Source organism: Nyctibius grandis, chromosome 4, assembly GCF_013368605.1.
Source record: "Nyctibius grandis isolate bNycGra1 chromosome 4, bNycGra1.pri, whole genome shotgun sequence".
In the NCBI taxonomy this organism is placed as follows: domain Eukaryota; kingdom Metazoa; phylum Chordata; class Aves; order Nyctibiiformes; family Nyctibiidae; genus Nyctibius; species Nyctibius grandis.
Window position 1 is genome coordinate 45,348,219 of NC_090661.1, and position 19,547 is coordinate 45,367,765.

Consider the following 19,547-nt stretch of genomic DNA (forward strand, 5'->3'; position numbering starts at 1 on the left):
TAGCCCACATCATAAAATTTGTTCTGGTTCTTGCTGAGCCACATACCTTTGCGGATATCGGACTCATCCTCTGCAAGTGCTGCAAACTTATTGCTGGCTACCAATCTGTGTGCACGCAGTTTTGCAGCTGCTCTACTCATGCCTTAGTTTTTCCATTCCACATCAAGCAAAGCTTTCTTCTTGCAAATGGGGGAAATAGATCATCAAGAAAACAGACGTTATTCTTGTGGAACAAGTAAATACTCAAATAGAAGAGAATTAAATCAGTGTTTGTTAAATTTTGTGTACATTTCAAGATTTGTTCTTCTGATGCTGAATTTCTTTTTTTCTTTTGTTGGAACGCAACTTGTTTCAGCTCTGACCTGATGACCAGGCTTGTAGCTCCTCTGCAGATTTTTGTGAGAGAAGGGACTGCACTTCCAGAAGTAACATTTAGCCTTTCCCTGTCTTCCTTTGTCCAGTCTGCTGCTATCATGCAACCTCTTGCTAGACCTGCAAAAAATGCTTCCTTCCTCAGTAACGCTCTTCTCAGCCTGAGGACAAGAGGATTGCTTTCCTACCTTGAACATCTTCCTAACTGATCTCTCCTGACTCTTTTTTTGTTCATCTTCTCACTCGTCTTACATACCTGGTGTGCTGGTTTTGGCTGGGATATAGTCAGTTTTCTTCACAGTAGTTAGTGTGGGGCTATGTTTTGGATTTGTGCTGGAAACAGTGTTGATAGCACAGGGATGTTTTAGCTATTGCTGAGCAGTGCTTACCCAGAGTCAAGGCCTTTTCTGCTCCTCACACTGCTCCACCAGCAAGTAGGTGGGGCTGCACAAGAAGGTGGGAGGGGACACAGCAGGGACAGCTGACCCCAACTGACCAAAGGGATATTCCATACCATATGGCGTCATGCCCAGCCTATAAAGCTGGGCAAAGAAGAAGAAAGGTGTTCGGAGTGATGGCGTTTGTCTTCCCAAGTAACCGTTACATGTGATGGAACCCTGTTTTTCTGGGGATGGCTGAACACCTTCCTGCCAATGGGAAGTAGTGAATGAATTCCTAATTTTGCTTTGCTTGCTCACGCAGCTTTTTCTTTCCCTATTAAACTGTCTTTATCTCAACCCATGAGTTTTCTCACTTTTACCCTTCTGATTCTCTCTCCCATCTCACCTGGGAGGAGTGAGCAAGTGGCTGTGTGGTGCTTAGTTGCTGTCTGGGGTTAAACCATGACACCTGGTTATCTGAGCTGCTTGTGAACCATCTTGAAACTTACCACTTCGTGGATTTCAGTTGGTTGGGGAGTTTGGGAATTTTGGGTACTGATAAAGTGCATTTTGTGCCAGCAATATAACTGCTACCAAAATGTGCTACCATGTTCCTATTGTTCCATTCTGTGAAGAACCATAAAGTGTTTTATGTTATATCACACTATGAAGTTTTTGTACAATAATGTACAAAGGTGAAGTGAGAGTAAAGTAACATATAAAGGCAACAAAGTTGATGTCAATTGAAGTAAGAATGGAGATAAATGCTCTAGGCTAAAGTGAAGAGGGAGGAAGCCTTTATTTGAGATCTTAACGACTTAAGAAGTGGTTCAGGGGGGAGCAGACTTCTGAAGGGGGTAAGGAAGCCCACCAGCAATGGCTTAATACAGAAGGTTCTTGAGAAAAAAAATGCCAAAATTTGACAAAGACCATAGTATAGTGTTAGGAGACTGTGGCTAAACACCAGTTTGGCAGACTAGAAGGGGAGCATGGAGAATTCTGGAACCTACAGACCTCAGCTGAGATTTTTGGAGGTGCCTGTGACAATTGGAGAGGATATAGTCCTCTGTCTTAGAGTGACAGCAATCTTACTATGGCATCGTGAAAGTCCCTAGATATTTTGACTGCAGGGTTTTATGATGACTGTGAGGAGAGATTTTGCAGTATTGCAGAGGGAAATAATGAAAGTATGAATAAAGATTTTAGTGGAGGCAGGGTTAAGGTAAGGATTCTGGCAGTGTGCCAGAGTTGGTGTTAGACATATTGACAGGGGAGAGGCAGGAAGAAAATGTAAGCTCAGGAAGGGGAATGACTTGAAGGTGTTATTTTGCTCCCAAGGATAGACAGTAAATCTTAGTTTATTGGCACCTAATGCTCCAAGGTCCATGTATGCCGTAACAGATAATGTAACAGTATATTACACAATAAAGTAAAGGCTTGGCAGAGAAGGAGACATGCCAGCTGTGCCACTCTTGTGATACCAGACAGACTATGAAAATATTAGCATTTTTAATATTTAATATCAGTGTGCCACCCTGATAGGAAGCAGTGTGATGGTAGAAGTAGTTTTAATGGATCATTACTTTTAACTCTGTATCCTAGAAGAAACCTACTAGTGTCTCATATGATTCTAAGCTTTAAGAATTACTTTTCCATTAAACAAGTATTCAGAACGCAAAGCAAATCACTTCCTTGCCCTGTTTGGTTATACAGGGGTGAATTTGAAAACACATAGTTATGTTTCATTCCTTAAAGTATTCATTTTAGCAATCAACAGCAATTTAATGTTGTTTCTGAAGAGTAATATAGACCTTATCCAGAGTAATCCGAGGTCAGTAGAGAAATGTTGATTTTAGGAGATTCTGGCAAAGGCCCATGTAAGTGCATCTAATAGTGTCTTTCCCTGTCAAACTTGTTTGTTAAACACACTGGTTACTTTTGCAGCTCTGGTGGAAGAAGTTTATTCTGCTCAACGGGAACGTGATGAGGCTGTCATGGCAAGGCTTAAGTTAGCCAATGAAGAGAGAGATGAAGCATTCCTACGAGTCCAGCGTTTAGAAAAGTCTCTCAAACAGTAAGTATACATTTCCTGCCCTGTGCAACAGGGTTGTTGTGTCAGTCTGTGACTGTCATAAAGTACTCGACAGTGGTTATCTAGGAAAACTTAGCACAAACTTCTCTATGATTAAATACCAGGCTAGTGCTAGTCTTACTGTGCTGTTGGTTAATTTGTCAGCCATCCTATAAGACCATATTTTCCTCTGGAGACTGAGAGCAAGGTGAATAGTTTTGATCACAAAAATTAAAAACATAATCAAAAGCTTTGGTATTGATTTATTCAGGGATAAATAAGACAAATGCGACATTTTATAGGGATCTTTTGACACAGAGTACAAGAATGTCAGTCAGAAGTTGCTATGTATAGGAAATCAATCAAGTCTTTAAGCCCACTAGACATTTTCTTCAGCAATATTTCTACTAATGATGTGGGTGATATAGTAAAAATATATGGGTTTTTTCTTATCTTTAGTGTAGAAGCAGTTTGTAAGGCAATAAGGGTATAATTAAACTTCATAGAGTTTTATGTATACCATGTTAACAGAAATAGACAATCTCAGGTTAAACAAAACTGTTAAGTCAGGAGAGGAAGATCAAGAACAGTTTCTTTTCTCACTTCAGGATATAGGCAGCTTTGAAGCTACAATTTGCCTCTCCATGTAATCCTTCTCCATCCAAATTGTGATCATCTTGGTTACTGTCTATGGTTGTCCACCAAAGGGTAGTCCTCCAAAGTCTAGAGTGGCTGAGAAATTTCTCATATTTTTCTGCCAAGAGAAATACAAAGCAGAGAAGTTTTTCATGGTAGGTGACGGAACAGGTGCAATTGTTAGTTAACTAAATGGCAGGCAATTATGTTTTAAATAATTGATTCTACTAAGAATACTCTTTCCTCTTTATGGCAGAAACACAGTCGTCTTTGGGGTATTTTTGTAAGTGAGGCCAGAGAATGTTATCTAAATAAATTTCAATAATCTGCACATAGTTTGTACACCATTACTCTGTGGAATTTACAAGTTGCTAGAGTTTGTCACGGCCTGTAAGTATGACTCAAGAGCAAGATTAGGAGATTCGATTCCCGCAAGAATTAGTGCACAATTTCTTAGCATAAATGTCTCTACAGAGCCCATTATAGGTGTACGTGTGTCTGAAATCTTGATATGAGCAGCAGTCTCTGAGGAAATTACAAACCTGCTTTAAATTACCATAAAAGGTATTATATCTGTGAGCGTTACTCCAGTCTTTCCAATTTCTTCTGTCACTCTTCTAGTTTTGTATGTTCCAGTAGTAAAGAAAGCAAGAAAGTTTTGTATGGCCCCAAACATCAAATGAAACTATGTATAAGCTGTTGGCATAAACTCAAGATCTTCGGGGTTAAAGCACTCAAGTCCTGCAGCAAATCAATTATTCTGGTTGACAGACCTAGTCAGTGACTTTTGGGTTTCTGGAAGGAATCACAGGTTATTAAGTGTGTTGGAGGTGTATTGCTGCTTTTTCTGCAGTGGAATCCATAGACACACATGTGGCAGGTCTTGACACACGTGAATCCCTCAGAACACCCTCACTTATTTTCTCTTCAACCCCTTCTGTCTGCTTCACTCATGTATTGGAAGACCAACTCAGTTCTAAGCAGAAGGATCAGGAAAAAGAAACTCCATTTCTTGGAGAACATGCATGCTACCTTCCCCAAAATAATGTCATTGCAGAAGGCACTGGATACACTGGTAATGACAAAAAAGGTACCTCCTCCAAGGAGAGGGTCAATAACTCCCTTGGCTGATAGCTTGGAGCCAAGATATTATATCTTATTGCTATCATTTAGAGAATAGCAATTGTTGTTTCTGTCATCCACTTGGCTGCTCTTTCTGATGCTTTATAGAGAGGCCTGATACCCTGATGCCATTCACAGTCTCAGAACTGGCATAAGAGATTTCCCTGTGGAGAACATCAACACAACAGAGGCAAAAATTGCAATGGGCTAACCAGCTACTGTTGGTTCAATACCTGATATACATTCCTCTTTGCCTAAACCAGCGAGCCATTGTCTGTAGCTGGTATCTCTTCTTGCATATTCTGCCAGGGTGCAGGTCAGGCTTCTGCATGATATTTGCTGTCATATCAGCCAACACCAGGACACAAGACTGGGAACAAAACCAATTTAATTCAAAAGAATTGTCCTTGTGAGGCTGCATGTGTACTGAAGATCATAGTTCCAGTATTTTCCAGGGTCTCCCATTCTGCATTACAGAGATTGACTGTGGCAATGGCAGCTCGTTGGGAAGAGTCGTACACAAGTCTTTCACGTCCTCGGTGCTATGTGACCTGTCACTGAGGGCATCCTGGACATGAACAAAATCCTTAGGCAGATCCCAAGCAAGCTTATGCCTCCCAGAAGGCACAAAGATGTTTCTGAAGGGTTCTGAAAAATGTTACATGCTTTTATTTCCATTGATAGTTTTAGTGTCAGTTATCAGAGCAGTAAAAGAAAAATCCTAACTGACAAATGCCACAAAGGCAGGGAGCCCAAAAGCTTCATTTGTTCCCATTGTGAAGTTTGTTAAAGTTTGTTAATCATCCATGCAGCAAGTACTTAATGGTAATGAATTACTGGGCATTAATTGCCATGTGTAATCCCCTGAAAGGGAGAAAAACTCATTCTTTATGTTCAAGTAATCATCATGTTCACTGCATCAGATTTCTTAATATCTGCCTCTTTCCTTACTTTGCTACCCATTCAGCCAAACTGCAAGTTTGATAGGAATGTCTTAAGCCATGTCAGATAATGTAAGAAACTTCAAAGATGTCTTGCTCCATTCCACCAGTTTATATTCAGTATTACCTCAGCCCACAGTGACTGCACCCATTTGCACAACCTGACCAAGGTCAAGCTGACCACAGCTCTTCCCTGACCCATATCAGTCCTCTATGTGACAGCACCTTCTAGATAATGTGATATTTCTTCCAAAAAAGAGCAATGGTATGGTACAGGGAAACATTTCCTGTTGTGATTATTGGGTTGGGGGAGGAGGTTCATTTTTTTGAAGAAAGTTCTTTGCTGTTTTTGAAATCTTTGGGCATTACAGAACCAAGAAGGCAGGATTGCCTCCATCAGCCTCAGCTGCTTTTCATCTGATCCATTTATTCTAAGCTTATAGGATGCTTGTGCATGCAGCCGTACACCTCGCAAACAAGAAATAGTTGAGTGGAGCCAAGATTCCTGCTGGAACACCAGCCTGGCTCCAGCACTCAGGCTTTTCAGAACATTGGGCATCTTTACTAACTGTGGTAACATCTCAGCTGAGGTGACAAGACACGCATTTCTTTATCTGCCTGGATGTCTGGCATTTTACAATGGGAGGAGCAAGCCAGGACTGTGACTGAGAAGAATCAAATAGAGGTGCTGCATTCTCAGAAGCAGAGTCAAACCCATGAGGAAATAACTTTTCTCAGCCTCTTTATTCTAAGTAGTTTATTACTGTGGCTGAATGGAAATTTTTTTTGAGTTCACCTCACCACCCCAGTAATCCTTTGAAAGGAGCAGAGAGGATGGGATGAGCTGTGAGGGACTTGGTTTATTTTAATTTTGGAGTTTCTTCTGGAATCTTGGAACTTTTCCAACTACCACCCTGAATATTTTCTTCCTGGTGCTGGTTGTTCAAAAGGTCAAGTTCTCTGTCTCAAATGTGGAGCACATAGAGGTTTGGTTTTTTTTAAAGAACATTGGCTACTTGTGCCACACTCATCAAGTTTTAGAGCACAGGTCACTCCTTCCATCTGCTTTGGACTTAGTCCAATCAGAGATCTTTACAAGAGGGCAATATTGAACAGCCTGCCAACCTTTATCAAATGCTTTAATGCTTTCTTTAAATTAGCAGCTGGAGCAATTCTGTTGTCATTATTTAACTGTAACAACCAAAACTCTTTCAGTCCTCTTGACCCTAGGGCTTACGTTAGCAGAATGTGTATAGAAATGGAGGGAAGAGGAATCCTTGGTTACCACTGTTTAAAATCATGAGAGATCTAAGGGTCACTTATTGCCTGTGCACAGCACAGGGAGAGGCAGCAAGGCAAATACACAGCTCTGGATGCTGCTTTTTAAAAAATACCATCACCTGAGGAGGTGCATGTACACCTACTAAGAGATCCCCTGTGGCAATAGTATGCTGAAGAACTACACTTATGGTAGAAGCTCCTGTTCTTTTTCCCACCCCCATTTCTCTCTAAGGTGTCTTGCTTACCCAGTCTGTTGGTCGGCTGGGTGACTTTATTGACCCACACTTTTAGCAGGGTAGAAGTCCTCTGGAGAAGCCGGGTCAGTCCTGCCAATTTACTTTGACAAATACCGTTCCTTTCATTGTGAATACAAACTAGCTGGAGATCCATTTTCAAGTCCCACATGAAGTGGCACTTAGAGCAATGTGAAAACCTAAAGCAGGAACTCTACAAGGAGCCAAGTCAAGGAGCCAGTTCTGAGAATTTGGACTTATAATATGTTTGTTATTTTATGATTTGTGTTACTTTAAGCATACAAGTCAAACCCAGCAAAGGTTAGCTTTTACTTTGTTTTGTTTGGTTCTGGTGCCGACTGTATATGTTGGAGTAGCTACTGCTTGTGAATTCCATTGTACACTGGTAGTACCTTCTGAATTATTTCTTTTTTTTATTTAAAGAATTAATTTCTGTACTGGTTGATTTACTATGCCTTATGTACTGTTATCTGGTAAAACTAACGCTTTAGTGTGCTGTCAAGTGCTCTGTGATGTTTACTAGCTAAAATCTTGGCTTCAGAGCAGCACCTGTCACAGCACTGTTGAAAAAGTGTGTGTTGCTGTTTCATAGGTGATTAATGGTACTATATCTATCTTTTAAAATACCATATGCTAGCAACAGACCTGCTTTTAGCAGAAGTCACCATTAAGTAAGTAGCAATGGAATGATAAGGTAACTTTAATATGCTCATTTTTCCAGAAAAGAGCTCTCTTCCATTTTAAAATATAAATAAGTGTTTTAAATAATATGCTGTCCATATAACTAACCTTAGGTAAAATATAATGCATACTATCCCATTGATTAGGTTTTCATGCTATCACTCACTGCTTTTGCACAGCCAGTGTTCAATGCTGTATGATTAAATTCCTCGTATCATCTTTGTATTTGACAGGTCAATATATGTTCTGTTGAAATAGAAAGGGAGGAAAGTGCAGGGGGTGTTGTTCCAGAAATAAATTTGCAGAGAATTGGCTTAGCTTGCTATTTTATGCAAGATACAAAATCAAAACATTTTTAAGGAAATTTCAACTAGGTTTTTCCCCTCATTTTGGAAGAGAGAGGTGGAAAAATAATTACTTTAAAATGAGAAAAAAAAAATCTCCAGAAAAGTCCTGTCCTGTTTCATTTGGGTTGCAGTAAAAACAACAAAAATACAATGTCAGGTAAAAGTTGTAAGCCCAGAAATAAATAAAATAAGAGCATCAGTCATTTCTATCGCTGGGGAACTTTCTTCATCTAAGCACATATGAACAATTGATCCTTGTAGTCATATATAGCAGTAAACATTAATAACTTAACAGTCTGAAGTCAGTGCTGAAGATATGGAGCATTATTGAAAGATGGAGTCGAGCAGGTGGCACTTTAATATGTTCAGTGTCATGGTTGACTCTAAAGACTAGTAGAATGAAATTACTTGAGGTTCTAAAGATTTAAAAGGCGAACTCATTTTGCTGCACTAAGGAAATGCTACTGATCAGGCTTTCTGTGTCCCTTTTTTCTAGGCTAGAAAATATTAACCCTGAAGAAAATGACATGGTAAGCCATTCTCTGAGGAGATTTCTTGATGTCAGTCTTATATCTTAGAGGCTTAAGTTCAATTGAGTGGGTTTCAAGAACTAAGATGTGGGAAAAAGAAGAATTGACACACTAATAATGTACATCTTTGCTGCAATATGAAAATTCAATAACTTCACTCAGTCAATTTACAATTCACATGTGCCTATTAATTAAAACCCTATATTAAATAAAATATATTAAAACTTCATGTCTGACTAACATATAATGCTGTTGGTAGACATTACAGGAATTACTGAACAGAATAAACAACGCAGACACAGGGATAGATATACTGAAGAATGGAGCTATAATTCTGAATCGAATACACAGGACCAAAGAACGTAAAAATAAAATAATAGCTGAGGAAATGAATGCAGTAATAGAACAACGGGATGCTGCTTTGTCTCAAGTAAGTCCACAAGTATATAATCACTGAATAGCAAGTTTCTTTTTTTATTTTTTCTTTTTTTTGTCTTTACTTTTGGGGAAGAAAATGATTTTGTTTACTTTTCTCTGTTGAAAATCTCAAAGAGAGCCCTCGTAGTAAATGGCTGATTAATGATCAACTGTTTCCTCATGGTAGTAGTGCCCATTGAAATTACATCAATGTGTTTCATGAGAAAAGTTGTTTCTGTATTTTTTGCACCTGATCACTAGCTGTCTCCTTTTTTAAAACAAAATAGTTTTCAGTGTATTGACCAATAGGGTTATAAGTGGCAGAAATATACCTTAAAGGAACATAACTGTACCATGTGCAACAATGCAAGCAATTCCTCCCTTTGTCACTTTACATTCAGGAGATAAAAATCAGCATGTGGTCCTTGACTCTCAGTGTCTTACACTTCTGCTACATGACTTGAAAGAACCTGAGGTCCTTTTTCTGCTCAGATCACTCATTCCCTGCAATTTCTGATTTTCACAGAACAATATTGTCTTCATTATCTTCACCATGAAGATAGTCTCCTTGCTTTTCCCATCTCATGGAACAGTTCTTCTGTTGTTTTTTTTTCCCCAGTTTTCTTTCCTGGATTTTAACCTAGATTTAGCTAAATAGGAACAGGCTTTAGGGAGGAGCAGTCCAAGTAGGGGATATATCTCCTGGGAAAACACAAGATTTTAGACTGGATGAAACTCCTTATGTATTCGTCCCAGGCAAGAAATTTCATCTGACTCTTCTAATATTGAAAATTTAGGTTTTTAATGTGAGTTACCAAAGTTAGCCCACATCTAACTAATTTCTATTAGATTTAAAGTAAAATTTGTGATCTTGAGTGGTATGGATAATGAATTGAATTGAATTTATGATTGAATTTATGTTGTATTGAGAAGTCTCCTGGTAAAAGAGTCCCTTCTACACACCCTATGATTTTCCCTGTTTTACAGTCATTGTTTTTGTGTTCTTTCCTACTTTACTTTAACCTTGAAAGCCCCATCTGCCTGGTACTCAAAATATTTTGTGTGTCTATCCAGTATGAACTGCAAAGGATGTTAATGGTGCAACTTTACTTTTTCAGTCTACTTACTTTTGCTTTTATAATAATGATGAACAGCATAGCTACTGGGAAACCTCCAACAGTCCAGCCAAACATTTATGTCCTTTCTTCTTTGCACAGGGCATTTGAAAAATGAGCAGCTTATAAGATAAAAACTTTCAGCAAAAGAGAAGGATCTTTTGATATTTTTATTTTTATTTTGTCAGTTTTTGCTTCTTTGTTGAAGTGGACTTTCAGGCATACTTGGACCATAAAACTTTTATGAATGGTGGAAGAATGTAATTGTAGGGCATTTTAATATACACTTTAATTAAACTGATTTTTAAGTTACCTGTTTAAGGAGTAATCTTTTCCAATTAATCAGCTTGGAAATTAATAAAGAGAATTATTTTATATAGTAATGGCTCAAGTGCCACAACTAGCAAAGCCATCTTTAGGCCTGTCAGCAAAAAGCACAGGTAATGTTAAGTAGATAGTGCAGCTGAAAAAATAAATGAATAACATAATAATTCCCCACCAAATGAAAATTTAAATTTTTGGTATTAAGCTGTACTACTGTGATACCATTTGCAATTTATAATACCATTGTTTTAAATTAATTATTATTAATAGAACTGTATTGATCATGTGTTGTGTTTTCACATATGTGATACTTTTATGGCTGTAACTCTTGAATCTAGAAAATAGGTGTCGGAATTGAAGCCAGCATTTCAACCTGCGTTTTCTCACTTGATGATTCCTTGGGAATTTGTACTGTACGTGAATTATTAGTAGTCTTTTGTTAACATTGCAATAGCGGTAGTTATTACAGTGCTAACAGCAAGAACAATAGGAGAGGGATTCCTACATTAGACCACAAAGGGACTAGATATAATTCAGGGGATGTATATGCTTAGCATAACAAATGCAAATTATTGAAAGTTAGATCTGAGGTCGCCTCAGGCATGCATAACATCTGTTAAGTTAAAATCTTTTTCTTTTTGGCGGAAGTGACATCAAATATGATGGTGGGATTGATGAGAACAGCCTGAGGCAAAGCAGAAATAGAGTAAACCATTAGTGTGCTGTGGCTATCCTCTGGAAAAGGCATTTTTAAAGTTCAGAGGTCACTAGGCAATGGAAGCTAAATGCTTCGTGACACATTGTGCGAATACCGTGTTGCTCTGTTCCTGCTTGCTGTTGTGCAGTGCTGGAGACAGCAATGTCATTTGAGTGACCACCATAACCAGTTCCATATGGCCGAGAACTGCCAATATGATAATAAGGGTTTGGACTGACTGTGTTTAATGAAGCTGCATCTGTTATCTTCTTTATGGTTGTCTTCACAATAGCTTGGCATTTGACAGTTGAGCACAGTGAATATAACTAGTATATAGCTTTTTGGGTTTTACTTGTAGGATTTCTGATTTTTCTCAGTAAGAAACAATAACACAAAAGCCTTCACAGCTCAAACACATTGCTTTGATTTCAAGTAAGAAATAGGTTACATTCCTAGAGAATGGACATTCTATAAACTGTGTGTTTCCTGTGACCAAGTAAATACAGATTACTTTCAACTAGTCTTTGAAATGCAGTTTTGCAGTACCATTTCTGGTACTTATACTATTAAGTTGCATTTAACTGGACTGCTATTGCAGCATACTTGACAATGGTCAGCTAGTTGTGATTCCTCTATTTGAATTTTACTTGAATAATTTTTTTATTCTTCAAAAAATGAAGAACACTGTTCATGTCTTGGGAAGGTCATGAAAATGTTTTTTTGAGCTGTAGCACCCAAGAACCTCTGCATAATTTTTTGAGATTTCAAATGTGAGTGTTACTTCTTACTGGAAAGCAGATAGAGGCACTTCTATCACTGTATTGAGCTGTACATGTGTATGTAATTTTAGATCATTCACTAGATTGCTGAGCAAATATGCAAACTACTTTTTGTATGTGTGAAAACAAATAAAATGGTATAAACTCAAATATTTGATTCTACTTTTAGTATGTATTTTCAAGTGAATAAAAACCAAACAACTAAAGCGTGGCTAAACATTGACATCCATCTTATCCTGTACCAACCCCCTTAAAAAAACAAACTCAACTGTTTGGTTGTATTTGCTAAGATATGTTTGTTAGTGAACAGATATTGTGTTATACTGGGGAGCTTGAGTCTGTTTTATGACTGATCCTCTGAAAGGAAAATGGAGAAAGGTGCTGACTGTCATGAGAAATAAAACATCAGTTTCTTGTCTATAATGTTCGGTTTTGTCTTAAGCCGTTGAAGGAAAAAACTTATTTGTCCAGTTAGTTGTACTACAGTTCTGCCTTTCTTCAAAAACCTTTCTGGCTTGAGTAATCCAATTAGTGACAGACATTTAATAAAGATTACATATGGCATAGTCACATTGTGTGATCTTCATAAAATACTTTAAAGAATTGGTTTCCAGCAGGAGGCAATACAGTGCAATGTCTCAAATCAGCAACCACCTATTAACCACATCACACCTTATGGACAGGAATGTTAATATGATTACAGGGTTGGCAGCTGAAGCTGATGACTTGAGTAAGTCATTACAATTACTTTTCTTCTGGTTTAGCAATTAAAAGGTCCCCTTACTTCTCTACAGCTTGAAGGAAGTGATTTTTTTAAAGCGAAGTACGAGATGGCTTATAGTTCCGGAGATCGTGTTTGATATGTTTTCAGTCCTAACTTTCATTCTGTAAATGTTTGGGGTTTTTTAATTTGGAACAGTCAGTTCTATACAGAGTTCTAAATATTAAAGGTGTAGAATTCATTGTTAAGGAAAAACAGTGGTTTCATGGCTGGCAAAGTATCGTGTATAATACATTGATCTTGAAGCAATAACATAACTGGCAAGCAAACCTGGTTTTACAGCTTTGAATAGTTTGATCACATCCTGCTGTGCAGGAACATGCTTATGACTGTTCATGTAAAAAATTGGCATGCACCCAGTTGCTCATCTGAAGCAAGTTTAAGTACCTTTCTCCGTTTTGAGATACTGTTTGGCAGCAGGCAGCACTTTATCGTCATTGAAAACAAAGATGAGAAGCACTATGCTTGACTGCCCATCATTATCAGTTTCGACTAATGACTAATAACTGATAAATGTCTGTACTTACAACGAGCCATCTTCTTGCTGACTTTTTTTTACATTCTACTCAAGCAATTTCCTTCCTTTTACACCAAATAAGGTGTAGAGTTTTGTGTTACCTGTGATTCACAGAGCATTAAGGCATTCTCAGCATACATGAGTGAACAGTAATAAACCCAAGAGCTGTATGAAGTGTAAGAACAGCAAAAGCATACGCAAATGAAAAAAATTACTTACAGATCTTGGGTTCTTAATTGGGGAATACTCAGGTGACAGGTTACAATGCCACATGACTCTCTTATTTTAGGATAGAGGTGATCCCTTTGTAATCCAAACCACAGTTTGGAATGTTATTTTTAGTAATTTGACTTAGCAGTTCAGTTTTAAACTCTGTGTTTGGTACCCTTTGACACTTCCTGGTTAAGGATACTGATCGAGTTCTTGGTTGGCAGGAACACATTTGACAGTGTCCTCCTAGCTGCTCTGCCAGGATGCTTCCCCTGCTACCTTTTCCCTTTTGCCACTGATATTTGGGAACAGGAAAAGAAAAGGTAGGAAACTATTCACAGTTGTTTGTGAACCAGGCAGCTGCTGTGGGGTACTGATTATTTTGGTCACGGGCTTATTTGAGGAGGGAAGTGAAGGTAAAGGGGATGTTTATTGTAATTTGAGGATCCAAGGACCACGCTGGTTCACTCTTATGGATGGTTTCCTTTGGCCAGGCAACAGCAAGTTCCTGTTGCCCTCATTTGCAGTGCTTTTCTCTGAGAGGTAGCAGATGAATGGGCATGGGGAAATTACTTGCCAGGAGGATGGTTAAAGAGAGACATGAGCTGTCTGCAAGATGCCCCTCTTGCCCTGCAAATTTAGTCCAAGTCCTGAAAGAAAGCAATAGGGATATGGAATAAAATATAGAATAGATATTAAAAAAATAATTTGAGATTTAACACTAAAAGTTGCACTGTGACTGCAGGGAGAAAAGAAACAGGAATTGAAGAAATGGTTGTCAGTTTTATTGGTATTCACATCAGTGGCCTCAGGTAAACCTCACAGACCTCTCTTCTTTGGAGGTAATGCTGAGTAAAAGGGATCCTGAAGAAAGATCACAAAAAAACAAGTTATATGAGCAAGTGTTGTGATTAGTTTTCCATTTGATTGTGTTGCACTGGAACAGTGCTTTATAATGTCATATTTCATTTCCTGTGTACCTAAACAAAGATAATCCTTTGAAAGTTTGACTAAATCCGTGTCTTAGAAAGTCCATGTTATACTGAACGTGGTTAAAACCATGTTTTCTTCGCAGCTTCTCAGAATAAACCAAGTGAATCTCACCAGTTACAGAATTTTCAAAGCGCCAAACAGAGCCAGTGACTGCTGTAGTTGAGAGGCACGGAGTAAAACTATTGGGAATGATGCTGAAAAGCATTAAGAATCTTTTGCATCTCACAAAAAAAAGCAGGTTCTTTTCTACTTGGCTACTTGCTGCTTCTAAAAACAAACCCAGCTTGAAAAATTATAATAATTCTTTACTTTCTGAGACGATTGGGTATGCTCTGACTCTCTACCTCTGATATATTTGTGCTAGCTGGAGCGTGAATATTTTCCAGGGGAGTACTCAGTTAAATATTTGGCTACGTTCAGAAGATATGTGAAGTGTTTTTTTCTTCTGAAGTAGGAATTTTAGTCCACTGGAGACTAAAATATAGAGGAAAATGGCCAAACAGAATCCTCTTGATGTCTTACGTTGGGTTTTCTGCTTTGTATAGAGTGTTCTCCAAAAGGATAACACCTGTTTAATCTTTTGTCATGGTGCTCTGTTTTCTTTGATCACTGTATGTAACTCTCCCTTCTCAAGGCATTAAGAAAGCTGAGGAGAAGTGAGATGTTCAGACAGGATGATAGAAGATTTGGGGACATTACACATCTGTGTCTGTAGTGTCAGTTGGTCTCTTGCATTAATGTAGCAGAGGTACATTAGGCAGGTATCTGTTAGTAAGGCATGAAACTCCCTTTGATTTCACTGGAGTCAGAATTTCACTAATGAAAGTGAGTATTTTGCAGCTTATTCCTTAGTTCGACTTCAACAAGGCTTTGATTGCATGAGGTCTTGTGGTTTTTGAGTTAATACTCCTCACAGCTGGGAGTGCAGGTCAGCTGGTAGGTCATTAGTGGGAGGGAGAGGAGGATCCAAAGGAAATTACCCTAAGGAGCTCTTACATCAAACTTTTGTATTTAGTCCATGAATGCTATGTGTAAATATGTAAATGTTAATGCAATGTTTCCATGAAGAGTGGGATTACGGTTTGTCTTTTTGAACTTCTGAAGCAAATTTTTAATTGATACTACATTTCTTCTTTTTACTGCCATAAGGTTTTGGCTGAATGATGCCCTGAGACACAACATTGTTTGCATTGTTAAATCACCTGTTGTTCCTCTGCAAACAGTGTGTTGTGCAGAATTCAGAAAATACATGTCTGCATAGTATTTGAGGGCATGATCAAGCTTTGTGTCTTTAATTGTAAACTTTAATGAATTTCCAGTCGAACATTCATCTTCTCTTTAGTACCTAGAAACTCCTCACCCCTTTTGAAAATGACAGTAAATTTGCATTCAAGCTTGTTTGATTAATTGCTATTTGACTCATCTATCATGGTGCTAAGCTCTAGGTTCACACAGTTTAGACATCCAAACCAATTTCTAGAATTAATTTAAATATTTAATGTCAAAACCCTAGGATGAAAGAGAGGAAAAAAGGTTTGTATGCTTATTGATTGCCTGTTTTAGTAGCAACAACCCCTAGAGGAAATTTCCAATGTAATACAAGCAGAATTCAAGTAGTATTCCCTCTGAAGAGGAGGCTGAATCACTGTGCATGCAATAAGTTCTATAGGTACCAAAACTATTGTAGAGGTACCTAAAGTAAGTTTTCCATGGTACTTCACATTTCACAGTTTCAAGTTAGGTACTGAGTGTTGAATCAGATTTCAGTTTGCTTACCTGTTGGATAAAATGTCTCTGATTTTCTTAAAAATTAAAAAAAAAAAATCCATCTCTGTGTTTCATATTGAAAGATGGTTTTCTTAGGCAACTTTCTAAGAAAACTTCCTGCAAAAATGCTGTTATTTTGGATACCCAGATGAGTTTGTATAAAAATTCTTTTGATAGATGACAAATAAGATTTTTATGTTTCATATCTATATTTAATGTGGAGTCTGAAAAGGTTAATATGTCTGACCTGTGTGTTCATTTCCCTTCTTGCTTTTACACACTTGCCTCTTCTTGAACGTTCACAGTTGCAACTTTGTGGTTGATTACGTCTGTCTTAGCAAGTAGTGTGAACAAATAGGAATGGACCTGGAGTATGAAATAATTCTCAGCATCTGACATCCACATTAATATGTTTCAGGGTGGGTGTGTGTTGCATTTTTTTTGTAGTCAAGTGCTATGAACTGAATATTCCTTTGTGTCAGAAGGCACTAGGTGCATTCCTGGAGTGTATCTCTGAGTTTGCTTTAATCAAAAAAGGAATCCAATCCATGTTCTCAGATAGCACTCCATGGTGCAAAACAAAGCATAAGAAGTAGAGACAGATGAGAGAAACTACAAATTGCACTCCCAGTGCAAAGTAGCATGCAAATTGTGTTTCTTCAGTGAAAATTTCTAAGAGTCATTGAGAACTTTAGATAGAAGTTCAAAGCTTCATTACTTATAAGTATAGAAATAGAAAAAATCCATTAAATCCAAGAAAATATTTTCAAAATTAGTTGCATTAAGGCTCTGCTAGTGAATTACATGAAATTAAGGTTAAAAATGAGATGACTTCAAGAGGGAGAATCAGATTTATTAAAAAAATAAAAGAAATAGCTAAAGGGAAATAAAAGCTGTCAGTGTTTTTGGAGAAAGTATTGTAGTACATTTGTTTTCAGCCTTTTTACTTTGAAAATTATGAAACTACTTTATATGCAGACTTTTCTGGTGAAGATTTTGGACCTGTCGCAAGACATAAATGAACGTGGCTGCTTCAAAGAGAAATAGGTTTCAAACTAGTAGCATAGATCACAAATAAAATGACACGCAGAATATAAAGTTTGGATTTAATTGTGCAGTGGAGATATTTTCAAAGAATAGCAGCCAAACTATATTGCTCATCATGCCGCTACCACAACATCAGTCATTGACTAAGCATATTGTGGGACATAGAGCTAAGAAGAATGAATAGAGCTGCTTTTTGTTGATTTCTTTCTTTTTTTTTCCCAGAGTCCCTAAAGTGAAATACTGACCTATCTTCTAGCATTGCAATACCCTCCACAGTCATCCTTATGATTCAACATGTGTGTTAAGCTGTAAAGAGAGGTGGTGCGTAGGGAAGTTCAGGTCTTACAGTAACAGAGGATGTAAGGAAATATTATTGTAATGACGATAAGCTGATTACTCATTTTCAACAAAATGGTAGATGATTGTGAAGGAAATGTAGCACTTAATAAACATTTTTGTTATTTCAGTTTCTTTCTAGATGTTTAATTGTTTTTAAACGAACAGGTAACAATTAGCACAACAGCAATTTTCCTTCTTGCTTTGGTCTGGACATTGTGACCTTTTTTTTGGCGGTGAAGACATTAATCAATTCCTGGAGGTCCCCAGGTTATTTCACATGTTCTGGACTGAAGTATGTAGTGGCCCTGGCAAAAAAAGTGGAACAAGAAAATCAATCAATATTCTCTTTATGAAAGAAAGATTTCACAGTAGCGTTAACTTATCTCATTCACCAAGTAGGCCTGCGTTTGTTTGTTGTATGGCTTTATTGTTTCGTGCTTCAGATGGTGAGTATCTAGGATTTACCCTCTTTTCCTTGTTATGTTTATTCACTGTTAATTATTTTTCAAGCTAAGTTGCTTGAGAACGAGAAAAAATTAGCTTCCTTTACCCTCTATTGCAAATGAAGGACAGGCTTTCTTATTGCGTGTGGTCTGCATGTGATTGTAAGATGCTGTTGTCAGGGAATTTGTTAATGCTTTCTGATGTTAACGTTGTGTTGTCATGCTTTTTAGTAGTGTTTTCAAAGTATTTATTGTGGAGTACGCTGTGGGTGTACACAAAGTCACTACAAAATACCGTATTCTGATTTATAGTTTACTTTTGTACTGAAAATGCTTTTTTAAATGACACAATTCAAATACGTAGAAATACTTAAAAGCCCTTAAGAAGCTGTGATTGTGTAAAAAGTATCATACTTTTAGCTATAACCAAACAAATTTAACTGTGGATGAAGAGAAGTATTGGATCATAAAAGTATGACAACTTTTTGCAATTCTGGAGTTCTTAGCAGAAATACAGAATACAAGTGCCAAACTACAGGATATTTCATTGGTGTAATGTATTGATTCAGGCTGATCAGCAGTGATGCTTCTGAATGTATACTTTAAATTGTTGATAACATACAATTGATAACTATCTCTTGTTAATGAATTAGCGGCTATAAACATGTAAATCTAAGTATATTAACCAAAGTTCTGCTACAGTTACTCGTCATCTTTCAGTTATGCTGAGTTGCTTATTTCTTAATTAGCTGTAACACCTTTCTCTGCTATCACAGAATCACAGAATGTTAGGAACTGGAAGGGATCTCGAAAGATCATCTAGTCCAATCCCCCTGACGGAGCAGGATTACCTGGATCATATCACAGAGGAACGCATCCAAGCGGGTTTTGAAAGTCTCCAGAGAAGGAGACTCCACAACCTCTCTGGGCAGCCTGTTCCAGTGTTTGGTTACCCTCACCGTAAAGAAGTTTTTCCTCATATTTATGTGGAACCTCCTGTGTTCCAGCTTGCACCCATTGCCCCTTGTCCTGTCAATGGATGTCACTGAGAAGAGCCTGGCTCCATCCTCATGACACTTGCCCTTGACATATTTAGAAACATTAATGAGGTCACCCCTCAGTCTCCTCTTCTCCAAGCTAAAGAGACCCAGCTCCCTCAGCCTCTCCTCATAAGGGAGATGTTCCACTCCCTTAATCATCTTCGTGGCTCTGCGCTGGACTCTCTCTAGCAGTTCCCTGTCCTTCTTGAACTGAGGGGCCCAGAAGTGGACACAATACTCCAGATGCGGCCTCACCAGGGCAGAGTAGAGGGGGAGGAGAACCTCTCTTGACCTGCTAACCACACCCCTTCTAATCCACCCCAGGATGCCATTGGCCTTCTTGGCCACAAGGGCACATTGCTGGTTCATGGTCATCCTGCTGTCCACTAGGACCCCCAGGTCCCTTTCCCCTACGCTGCTCTCCAACAGGTCTGTCCCCAACTTGTACTCATACATGGGGTTG

At 38.1% G+C, this 19,547-nt stretch overlaps 1 protein-coding gene across 1 annotated transcript in view; it reads left to right on the forward strand.

The window, feature by feature from the left end:
- The window catches only part of MIPOL1 (mirror-image polydactyly 1), a 203,851-nt gene that overhangs the window by 62,210 nt on the left and 122,094 nt on the right, over positions 1 to 19,547 (forward strand). Inside the window, exons 6-8 of the mRNA XM_068399133.1 lie at positions 2,697 to 2,826; positions 8,582 to 8,615; positions 8,875 to 9,045. Coding sequence (XP_068255234.1) covers positions 2,697 to 2,826; positions 8,582 to 8,615; positions 8,875 to 9,045 — 335 coding nt within the window. The remainder of the gene's footprint in view (positions 1 to 2,696; positions 2,827 to 8,581; positions 8,616 to 8,874; positions 9,046 to 19,547) is intronic.